Source organism: Tachysurus fulvidraco, chromosome 26, assembly GCF_022655615.1.
Source record: "Tachysurus fulvidraco isolate hzauxx_2018 chromosome 26, HZAU_PFXX_2.0, whole genome shotgun sequence".
Lineage (NCBI taxonomy): Eukaryota > Metazoa > Chordata > Actinopteri > Siluriformes > Bagridae > Tachysurus > Tachysurus fulvidraco.
Genome location: NC_062543.1, coordinates 15,960,681 through 15,973,180, shown reverse-complemented (window position 1 = coordinate 15,973,180; position 12,500 = coordinate 15,960,681). Strand labels below are relative to the sequence as shown.

General features: G+C 44.4%; 2 protein-coding genes across 2 annotated transcripts in view; one reads left to right on the top strand and one right to left on the bottom strand.

Annotated features, from left to right (window-relative positions):
- The first annotated feature begins 649 nt into the window (after nt 1–649).
- uprt (uracil phosphoribosyltransferase (FUR1) homolog (S. cerevisiae)) lies at nt 650–4,854 on the top strand. Its single transcript, XM_027178101.2, has 7 exons — nt 650–1,756; nt 2,563–2,605; nt 2,781–2,850; nt 3,023–3,085; nt 3,177–3,338; nt 3,572–3,670; nt 3,937–4,854. The coding sequence occupies exons 1-7, from the start codon at nt 1,491–1,493 to the stop codon at nt 4,041–4,043; spliced, it is 810 nt and encodes a 269-aa protein (XP_027033902.1). The 5' UTR covers nt 650–1,490; the 3' UTR covers nt 4,044–4,854.
- Nucleotides 4,855–5,284: 430 nt separating this feature from the next.
- LOC113662888 (transcriptional regulator ATRX-like) overlaps nt 5,285–12,500 on the bottom strand; it is a 25,722-nt gene continuing 18,506 nt past the window's right edge. Inside the window, exons 23-35 of the mRNA XM_047809260.1 lie at nt 12,411–12,500; nt 12,200–12,300; nt 11,987–12,069; nt 11,129–11,181; nt 10,821–10,962; nt 9,954–10,054; nt 9,632–9,740; nt 9,254–9,431; nt 8,968–9,135; nt 8,496–8,783; nt 8,217–8,303; nt 6,503–6,631; nt 5,285–5,879 (exon numbers count right to left, since the gene is read on the bottom strand). The exon at nt 12,411–12,500 is cut by the window's right edge and continues 28 nt beyond it. Of these exons, the coding sequence (XP_047665216.1) occupies nt 5,571–5,879; nt 6,503–6,631; nt 8,217–8,303; nt 8,496–8,783; nt 8,968–9,135; nt 9,254–9,431; nt 9,632–9,740; nt 9,954–10,054; nt 10,821–10,962; nt 11,129–11,181; nt 11,987–12,069; nt 12,200–12,300; nt 12,411–12,500 (1,838 nt within the window). The 3' untranslated portion in view covers nt 5,285–5,570. The remainder of the gene's footprint in view (nt 5,880–6,502; nt 6,632–8,216; nt 8,304–8,495; nt 8,784–8,967; nt 9,136–9,253; nt 9,432–9,631; nt 9,741–9,953; nt 10,055–10,820; nt 10,963–11,128; nt 11,182–11,986; nt 12,070–12,199; nt 12,301–12,410) is intronic.

Below are 12,500 nucleotides of genomic sequence, written 5' to 3'. Positions count from 1 at the left end.
CAATTAAACTCAGCTTTAAATGCTTTACAATCAGTAAACAGAAATACATTTATAACTCATTTATAACTCATTTATAACTCATTTATAACGAGTCTATTAGTTCGTGTCCTGGTGGATTATAAAGTATTGTACAGTATAAATATATCATCGAGACCTCTGTGTTGAATTCGGTCTCTCAGCTCTTACAACTTTATCAGTGTTACCTCATGTTACCTGAAATACATCATGGTTGCATTGTTGGTTTCATTCCCTTACACTTGAGAGAGAGAGAGAGAGAGAGAGAGAGAGAGAGAGAGAGCACAGAGTAAGTCATGATCTCCTGTTTAATGTTACAACTCATTCACAACGTGTTTAACACAAACAATGACATTGTGACTGCTGTTAGAGACGTTTCCCAGATCATCAGCAGGAGTTTGTCATCAGTGTCTGTAACTTAGTCAGCAGTTTTACAGCCTGGTCACTGACAACACCTGCTCAGGACATGTAGTCTAGGGCCAGTGGCTCTCAAACTGGGGGCCCTGAGATGGTGCCAGGGGCCCCGGGTCACTGACAACACCTGCTCAGGACATGTAGTCTAGGGTCAGTGGTTCTCAAACTGGGGCCCTGAGATGGTGCCAGGGGGCCCGGGGTCACTGACAACATCTGCTCAGGACAAGTAGTCTAGGGCCAGTGGTTCTCAAACTGGGGGCCCTGAGATGGTGCCAGGGGGCCCTGTTTCGATGGTTTGTTTGAACAAAACATCAAAACGAATAAATAAATGGAAATTGAATAAATACTTTGTATTTGGTTAAATTGTGCTCAGTGATCCTTACCAAACTCAACAACACCATTGTTGTGTTTCTGTTTGTTTGTTTGTTTGTTTTGGGGGGTAGAGATGCCACTCAGAGATGTCACTCTTGCTTGTCTTCAAACCTTGAGAGCCCTGCAGTCTTTTACGATCGATTGCAAAAGTTTGTACCCCCATGATTTCAGCTCTCCTCACATTATCCAACAGCTCTGTTGTCATTGGTTGTAGCAAGGAAGTGCTCTCATCTCATTGGACACATAAACAACAAGGTCTCCTCTCATTGGTCAGCATGCAGTGATGAGCGCTTTTCTCATTGGTTCAGTCCAACAAGAGCTTCATTAAAATGAATCTAAAGTGTTAAATGGAAACGTTCTGTCGACGGTGTTCAGTGTCCTATTTTGTTTCTGACGAATTCGTCATTATTTTACTCTCAGACCGAAAGTCCCGCCCCTTTTATCACCGAGTCGCTGCCCGACACGCCGCTCATCTTATCAGAGTGCAGCTCTGGCGTGACGTCACGTCCCGTAAGTCTGTTGTGGTTCCTGTAAGAAGACGTCAGTAACGGATTTGTACTTGACAAATGGCGAGCTAGAACAACCGGAAAGCACGAGCTGCGCCCCCGGAAGCTCATTTCTCTCACAGAGGCGTGTATGTAGGTGTATTTACATACCAATATATTAGCTTATTTTAGGGCTTCGTTTCTATGGAAACGAGTTGTCTGGATAACGGGATGCCGTGTCAGAACCAGAAGCAGGTGAACAGCGACAGGCGCGAGCTCGAGCACGCGGCTAAGCAGGTGCGGTTCGCGGAGAAGAGCAGCAGCACGAGCGCCGTTTCAGCACGAGGACACGGAGAACCAGCTAACGGTAACGGCTCCGGGAGCGACATCGTGAAACAGATCGGATCTCAACTCAAACTTCTGCCCTTAAACGACCAGATCCGAGAGCTACAGACCATCATCCGGGACAAGTGAGTCAATACCGTGTGACACGTGACACACTAAACACGTCCTGATTACTGACACGCCACACGATCACGAATCAGCCCGGTGATGACGGTATCGTGTGTGGAAGCGTTACCGCGATATAATGAACGGTTCTGTACGAATAAATGTTATAATAAACACTAGAAGTGCACTGATCAAACCTCTGTCTGTCTGTGTCTCTATCTGTCTGTGTCTCTGTCTGTCTGTGTCTCTGTCTGTCTGTCTGTGTCTATGTCTGTGTCTCTGTCTGTCTGTCTGTGTCTCTGTCTGTGTCTCTGTCTGTCTGTCTGTGTCTCTGTCTGTGTCTCTGTCTGTCTGTATGTGTCCCTGTATGTGTCTCTGTCTGTCTGTGTCTCTGTCTGTCTGTCTGTGTCTCTGTCTGTCTGTATGTGTCTCTGTCTGTGTCTCTGTCTGTCTGTCTGTGTCTATGTCTGTGTCTCTGTCTGTCTGTCTGTGTCCCTGTATGTGTCTCTGTCTGTCTGTGTCTCTGTCTGTGTCTCTGTCTGTCTGTCTGTGTCTATGTCTGTGTCTCTGTCTGTCTGTCTGTGTCCCTGTCTGTGTCTGTCTGTCTGTGTCTATGTCTGTGTCTCTGTCTGTCTGTCTGTGTCTATGTCTGTGTCTCTGTCTGTCTGTCTGTGTCTCTGTCTGTCTGTCTGTGTCCCTGTCTGTGTCTCTGTCTGTCTGTCTGTCTGTGTCTCTGTCTGTGTCTCTGTCTGTCTGTGTCTCTGTCTGTGTCTCTGTCTGTGTCTCTGTCTGTCTCTCTCTCTCTCTCTCTCTCTCTCTCTCTCAGGTCCACCAGTCGAGGTGATTTTGTGTTTTCTGCTGACAGATTGGTAAGAACCACTCATTTGTTTATAAACATGTAACAAAGCATCACATTACATCAAGCAGTCACAAAGGGGCGGGGCTTATGTACATTAGGCCATGACATCACTACTGACGTTTTGTTCAATGTAAATGCACGCTGTTGTGTTGTGTGACTGAGACCTTCGTTTGTTTTTGGTGTAGATAAGACTGGTGGTTGAAGAGGGACTCAATCAGCTTCCTTACAGTGAATGCACTGTGATCACACCCACAGGTATACACACACACACACACACACACACACACACACACACACACACGCAGCCTGTTCATCATCTCTTTAAACTCTCTGGCTCATCAGTGTTAACAACATTTTATCACTTATCACATATGTACAGTGTAGTACAGGTTCTGAAGTGTGTGTGTTTGATCTGCATCCTGTTCAGGTCACAAATATGATGGGGTGAAGTTCGAGAAGGGAAACTGTGGTGTTAGCATCATGCGAAGTGGTGAGTTAGTGAGCGAGCACTGTATAAACACACAAACACACACACACAGTATGCAGTAACACTGTCCAGCTGACTGTGTGTGTGTGTGTAGGTGAGGCGATGGAGCAGGGTCTGAGGGACTGCTGTAGGTCAATCCGCATCGGGAAGATTCTCATCCAGAGCGATGAGGAGACTCAGAAAGCCAAAGTTTTTTATGCCAAGTTTCCTCCTGACATCAACCGCAGAAAGGTGCTGCTAATGTACCCCATACTGAGTGAGTATTAGTGTTTAATGTTGCTATAGTAACAGTGTGTGTGTGTGTATGAGTGTGTGTACAAGTGTGTGAGTGTGTGTGTGTATGTATATGAGTGTGATTGAGGCTGTACTTAGTGTGTGTGTGTATGTGTGTGAGAGATTGAGGCTGTACTTAATGTGTGTGTGTGTGTGTGTGTGTGTGTGTGTGTGTCTGATTGAGGCTATACTTAATGTGTGTGTGTGTGTATTCAGGTACGGGTAACACAGTGATTGAGGCGGTGAGGGTGCTAAAGGAACACGGACTCCAAGCTAAACACATCATACTGCTGAGTCTTTTCTCCACACCGCATGGTAACACACACACACACACCCTTATGACATGGTTTGACAGTACATGAGTGTATATGTTTATCTGCCTCAGAGACTGTGAGTGAATAGTGTGTGTGTGTGTGTGTGTGTGTGTGTGTGTTACCATGCGGTTACCATGTGTGTTACCATGCGGTTACACACACCCTTATGACATGGTTTGACAGTACATGAGTGTATATGTTTATCTGCCTCAGAGACTGTGAGTGAATAATGTGTGTGTGTGTGTGTGTGTGTGTGTGTGTGTGTAGGTGCAAAGTCCATAATAAAGGAGTTTCCTGACATCACAATCCTGACAACTGAGGTTCATGATGTCGCTCCCACACACTTCGGCCAGAGATACTTCGGCACAGACTGACACTGACACTGACACTGACACACTCACACTCACACTCACACTCACACACTCACACACACACACACACACACACACACACGGCCCACTGGTTTCTGTTTGGTGTTTGTGACTCCCGCTCAGTCTTTTCACTGCGCTCTCATTCCCATCACAGACCCAACACACCACGAACGATGCTCAGTAACCAGTGTCACCCCCCCCCCCCCAGAACATGTTTTAATCAACTGACAGCAAATCTTGTTATTTGAGCTGTAATTTTGCTCCAACTGACCGTTCATGTTACTGAACATACTGAACATGTGGCTGTGTTCAGTCTCCACACTGACAGCGATGTTCCATAAACACCGTTCTCATGGAAGGATGAACGATGGGACGAAAAGCGTTTTGTTTTTTCTTCCTCTTTACTTTAATACGGTGTTCACACACACACACACACACACACACACAAAGATATTTGGACACTGAACACAGCTAACGTTCGTCCAACACGGAGCGTGACATTAAACCACACAGGCTTTATTCTGGAAACAGAAGACGACAATACTTGAACGTCGGTTAAGTCCGTAAAGCTTTTTATACGTCTTTCACCTCGGAAGCCACGCCCACCCCATAACATCTATAAAATCCGTCGTAGACGTGAAGACTGAAACAAACCTGGACTTTCTAGAAAGTTCTGCAGTGTTCTGGAGCTTAGAAGACACATTCCAGCTTCGGTGCTTACACATCCACCGGGTTTCTCCTCTAAGTTCTGCCCAATCAGTGCTATGATGATTATATATTATATATTAAATAAATAAAACTATTTTCTACTACAGAGGCTTGTTTTTATTTCCATCGGATTCTGTGTGACTTCACATGAAACGCTTTTAGTGCATCTTTAGGGCTTTAGTGCTTCGGATCAAACAGCTTTAGTGATCACACACACACACACACACACACATATATACACACACACTCGTACACACAAACACATATACATACTCATATACACACACACACACATATATACACACACTCATACACACAGACTCATATACACACTCATATATATATACATACACACACATATACACACTCATATATATACACACACTCAGACACACCCATGTGAAGTAAAGACACACCCATGAACACATATATACACACACACTCACATACACACACACACACACACACACTCACATACACACACTTACAGAATTTGGAGTTGCTATGTATAGTCAAAGTTTAGCAACAAAACAATCTCTGGTTCTTTATTAGTGTTTATTCGTAGAAAAATCTGCATTTCAGTTTTAAACACGTAAACAAACAAATTCTATAAAAAAAATACAACAAACTAATAGAATAATTTCCTGCTTCGGATTCCTTTAAACTGCAGTGCAAATCATTATTGGTTTGAGGTGAAGGGGACGTCGTGGTGTAATATTTAGTTATTATAGATCATGTGGATAAATAAGTGAACGTGACCTGGATTTTTAGCAGCAGAACAAAAACAATAGTAAAAATCCCGGTGAGGTTCCTGTGAGAACATCAGTACAAACTTAAAGCACTGCCTGAGTTAGTGTGTGTGTGTGTGTGTGTGTGCTGCTCCTGGACTTCCCCTTTAATCACCAGCTGATCTACAGCATGTTCCATGATGACGTCGTCAATGACGATCCTCTCCTGAGGAGATGACGATCTCGGCGGCTGACGGAGAGACGACTGGCTGCTCTGGACCGGTGACACTGAGGAAGATTCACCTGTTTTAAACCTGGAACTGACTGGTGTGGATGCAGTGGGAGGGGCTCTGCTGGGAGGCTCCGCCCTTTCAGCCAGAATCTGCTGCGTCTTCAGAATGAGCTGAGAGACAGGTAGAGAGAGAGAGAGAGAGAGAGAGAGAGAGAGGTAGATCAAACTGGATGATGACTGTGTATAATTTGTCCAGTGAGTCAGAATTCAGTGTGTATGATTGTGTGTATATGAGTGTGTGTGAGTGTGTGTGTGTGTGTGTATGTGTGTGTGTGTGTCTGTGTGTATGTGTGTATGAGTGTGTGTGTGTGAGTGTGTGTGTGTATATGTGTGAGTGTGTGTATGTGTATGAGTGTGTGTGTATGTGTGTGTACAGTATGTATGTATGAGTGTGTGTATGTGTGTGTATCTGTGAGTGTGTGTTTGTGTGAATGTGCGTATGTGTGTGTGTGTACAGTATGTGTGTGTACAGTATGTGTGTATGAGTGTATATGTGTGTATATGTGTATGAGTGTGTGTATGTGTGTGTGTGTACAGTATGTATGTATGAGTGTGTGTATGAGTGTATGTGTGTGTGTACAGTATGTGCGTGCGTGCGTGTGTGTGTACAGTATGTATGTATGAGTGTGTGTATGAGTGTATGTGTGTGTGTACAGTATGTGCGTGCGTGCGTGTGTGTGTACAGTATGTGCGTACGTGCGTGCATGCGTGTGTGTGTGTGTATGAGTGTGTACCTTTTTCTGAGTGAACAGTTTGTTTTGGTAAGTCCTGATCTTGTTTGGTCTGTCTCTTTTATAGCATTCATAAGCCTGAACAGCCTTCTGCTCTAGCACCTCTTCATCCAACAGAGGGTGCTGTTTCTTCTACACACACACACACACACACACACACACACACACACACACACACACAAAATCAACACAATAACACTAGATCATGTCCAAAAAATCAATTGTTATTTATTTACACAATGCAGACTGTATTTACTGAACACACACACATACACCCTCATATACACACACACACACACATACACCCTCTAGAGACACACACACAATATACACACACACAAAAACAACAACACCACAAACACACACACAACACCCTCATATACAACAAAAAACACAAACAACACAAAACAAACACACCATATAACCACACACACACATAGAAACACACAATACACCCTTATAACACACACACATACAACCATATACAACAAACACAAACCCTCATATACACACACACACATATACACACACATACACCCTCATATACACACACACATACACCCTCATATACACACACACACATACACACACACACACATATACACACACACATACACCCTCATATACACACACACACATACACCCTCATATACACACACACACATATACACACACACATACACCCTCATATACACACACACATATACACACACACGCACACCCTCATATACACACACATACACCCTCATATACACACACACATATACACACACACGCACACCCTCATATACACACACATACACCCTCATATACACACACACATATACACACACATACACCCTCATATACACACACACATATACACACACGCACACCCTCATATACACACACACCCTCATACACACACACATACACACACACCCTCATACATACACACACACACACACACACACACCCTCATATACACACACACATATATACACACACACACACACATAAACCCTCATATACACACACACCCTCATACACACACACGCACACACACACATATATACATACGCACACACACACATACGCACACATATACATACACACACATATACACACACACATATACACACACACATATACACACACACCCTCATACACACACCCTCATACACACACCCTCATATACACACACACACATACACCCTCATATACACACACACACATATACACACACACACACACATACACCCTCATATACACACACACACATATACACACACACACATACACCCTCATATACACACACACATATACACACACATACACCCTCATATACACACACATACACCCTCATATACACACACATACACCCTCATATACACACACATACACCCTCATATACACACACACACGCACACCCTCATATATACACACACACACCCTCATACACACACACACACACATACACACACACCCTCATACATACACACACACACACACACACACACACATATACACACACATACACCCTCATATACACACACACACATATACACACACACACAAACCCTCATATACACACACACCCTCATACACACACGCGCACACACACATATATACATACACACACACGCACACACACACACACGCACGCACACACACACGCACACATATACACACACACACATATACACACACACACACACTTCCACATCAACACACTCACCAATTCCTGCCTGCAGAATTCCAGGCTTAGGGGTTTGATGTTCTGTGCAACTTTCTGAAGCTCCATACGACCTTTGTATAATATAATCTGGGGACAAATATTTACTCCTTATAGTTACGTCATTTTCATTTCGATCCTTCTTTCGATCTTTTCTGTATCTCACTCTCTTTTTATCTTTCTTCACACACACACACACACACACACACACACACACACACACACACACACACACACACACACACACACACACACACACACACACACACACACGCAGCCTACCTTCAGCTCGTGGTCACTTTTCCTCCACAGTTCCCCTGACTTATGGACGGAGGCCTGTGTGTGAACACGTGCTTGTGCTTGTGTTTGTGTTTGTGTCTGTGTCTGTGTTTGTGTCTGTGTTTGTGTTTGTGTCTGTGTCGTCTTCTCCAGCTTGTACTCCTCCCATGCTTCCTTCCTCTCCTCCACGCTGAGCTCCTCCTCCACCCTGTGGTCCAACAGTGAATTATGTTCATGGAACGACACGATGGACTGGCCACAGTGCTGTAGGAGCATCGCGAGCACTTTGTCCTACACACACACACACACACACACACACACACACACACACACACACACACACACACACAATAATACCGCACAAACATTTACACAAGTGTCGTGTATGACTGTTTGTTGTGTTATTACAGTGTTATAGTGACTTGTGTAGAGAGAGTGTGTGTGTGTGTGTGTGTGTGTGTGTGTGTGTGTGTACCGCAGGCTCCACAGTGTGGCTCTTGCTGTTGCTGTCAGGGTGGAAGTTGTACAGGTCGCTCAGTTGGCTGTGTGTGAAGTGGCGCTGGATCTGCTGCTGGTCCACAACACGGGACGACAGAGACAGCTTCGCCACCTGACGCTCGTATATCTTCTGCTCCATCGTTCCCTGTGGAAGAAAAGGAGAAGGTTCTCTTTCCTCTCTAGAAAGTGAGAAGACAACTTGTTTTGGTGTGTGTGTGTGTGTGTGTGTGTGTGTGTGTGTGTGTGTGTGTGTGTGTGTGTACCTGTGCCAGGAAGCGGTAGATGTACACAGGTTTCTCCTGACCGAAGCGATACACTCTAAACATGCTCTGAAGATCGTACATTGGATTCCACGATGCGTCGAACACCACAACACGATTTGCCCCAACAAGATTAATCCCTAAAGATCCGGCTCGGGTAGAGATGAGAAATAACCTGCAGCTGTGTGTGTGTGTGTGTGTGTGTGTGTGTGTGTGTGTGTGAGTGTGAGTGTGAGAGAGATAGAAAGAGAGAGAGAGAGAGAGATGATTATCCACACACAGAACAAGTATTTAGTGTGTTTATTTTATTTTAGTTTATTGTGTGTGTGTGTGTGTGTGTGTATGTGTGTGTGTGTACGTGTGTGTGTATGTGTGTGTTACCGTCTGTTTCTGATGTTGTTGAACTCCTGAGCACAATTCTTGCGTGCTGTTGCAGTGGTGGAACCATCCAGACGATAATAGTCCTTATTCCGCACCCAATTCAGCTTCCCTAAAACACACACACACACACACACACACACACACACACACACACACACACACACACACACACACACACACACACACACACGATAAATAACACTGTTTTTTAGGTGCTGTATGTATGACATTGTTCAAATTAGTCTAATTATATTTGTAGGATATAATTTGTCTAATTTCGGTATCGTGTGTGTGCGTGTGTGTGTGTGTGTGTGTGTGTTACCTTTATACAGACGGGACGTTCCATTCTTCTTTGCCTTATCAGCAGACTCCAAAAAGGTTTCAATCAGGTCCAGTGAAACTAGAGACTGACTGAACACCAACCTGCAGCATGAAAGCATTTAGATTGTGTGTTTATGTTCCCTTGTGAGGTACAGAGAAATGTTTGTGTTCCCTTGTGAGGTACAGAGAAATGTTTGTGTTCCCTTGTGAGGTAAAGAGAAATGTTTGTGTTCCCTTGTGAGATAAAGAGAAGTGTTTGTGTTCCCTTGTGAGGTAAAGAGAAATGTTTGTGTTCCCTTGTGAGGTACAGAGAAATGTTTGTGTTCCCTTGTGAGGTAAAGAGAAATGTTTGTGTTCCCTTGTGAGATAAAGAGAAGTGTTTGTGTTCCCTTGTGAGGTAAAGAGAAATGTTTGTGTTCCCTTGTGAGGTAAAGAGAAACGTTTGTGTTCCCTTGTGAGATAAAGAGAAGTGTTTGTGTTCCCTTGTGAGGTAAAGAGAAATGTTTGTGTTCCCTTGTGAGGTAAAGAGAAGCGTTTGTGTTCCCTTGTGAGGTAAAGAGAAACGTTTGTGTTCCCTTGTGAGATAAAGAGAAGTGTTTGTGTTCCCTTGTGAGGTAAAGAGAAATGTTTGTGTTCCCTTGTGAGGTAAAGAGAAGCGTTTGTGTTCCCTTGTGAGGTAAAGAGAAATGTTTGTGTTCCCTTGTGAGGTAAAGAGAAGTGTTTGTGTTCCCTTGTGAGGTAAAGAGAAGCGTTTGTGTTCCCTTGTGAGGTAAAGAGAAGTGTTTGTGTTCCCTTGTGAGGTAAAGAGAAGTGTTTGTGTTCCCTTGTGAGGTAAAGAGAAGTGTTTATGTTCTTTAAGGAGTCTCACACTTTCTCCTGCAGTTGTTCAGCACAGTGCAGGATCTCCAACAGCAGCATTAATTTCCCAGAATGCTCCAGGACCTCAGCGTCAGAGTCAGATACAAACTCTCTGTACCAACCTGCTGGAGGACCATTCAACACACTGCGTGCTACACACACACACACACACACACACACACACACACACACACACACACACACACACACACACACGAATAAGAGAGAGCGCGAGAGAGAGAGAGAGAGAGAGAGAGAGAGAGAGAGAGAGACTGTGTGTATGTGTGTGTGTGTGTGTGTGTGTGTGTGTGTGTGTACCATCTTCCTGTGTAGTTTTGGTGGAGTGTGTATCTCTGCTCTCCTCCACCACACTGCAACAAACACACATCTCAATAAAGCAGCATATTTACAACACTTAATTACACTCTCACAGACACACACACTCTCACAGACACACACACACTCACAGACACACACACTCTCACAGACACACACACTCTCACAGACACACACACTCTCACAGACACACACACTCTCACAGACACACACACTCTCACAGACACACACACTCTCACAGACACACACACTCTCACAGACACACACACACACACACACATACACACACTCACAGACACACATACACAACCACAGACACACACACACACTCTCACACACACACACATATACACACACTCACAGACACACACACTCACACACACACACATACACACACACACACTCACAGACACACATACACAACCACAGACACACAAACACAACCACAGACACACATACACAACCACAGACACACATACACAACCACAGACACACATACAGACACACATACACAACCACAGACACACATACACAACCACAGACACACATACACAACCACAGACACACATACACAACCACAGACACACATACACAACCACAGACACACATACACAACCACAGACACACATACACAACCACAGACACACATACACAACCACAGACACACATACACAACCACAGACACACATACACAACCACAGACACACATACACAACCACAGACACACATACACAACCACAGACACACATACACAACCACAGACACACATACACAACCACAGACACACATACACAACCACAGACACACATACACAACCACAGACACACACACACACAGTACCATTCATCAGAGTTCTGCCTTTTCATCACTTCAGAACATCCACCAGTCAGAGCAGGTTCAGATGTAGACTCCTCCCCTTTGCCCTGCATTTCACACACAGAATGTAGTCAGCTGAAAAAACTAAACAAACTCTGTGTGTGTGTGTGTGTGTGTGTGTGTGTGTGTGTGTGTGTGTGTGTGTGTGTGTGTGCGTGTGTGTGTATAAATACACACCTTGTTCCCTCTATTTTGGTCAGCGAGCTGCAGACACCACGGATGTGTCCAAATCAGACTCAGGATCTGAAAATCCTGAAATAAATTGTTTACACCCTTTCCTTCACACACACACACACACACACACAATTAAAGTGTAAGGTTAGCTAGCCATTTTCACGTGTGTCTGTGTGTGTGTGTGTGTGTGTGTGTGAGTGTGTGTGTGTCTGACCGGTGTAGTTGTGTAGGTAGTGTCTGTAGAGCTTGCACTGTAGTGTGGACATCCTGATTGAAAGCACATACTCTCGCTTGGGTGGCAGGA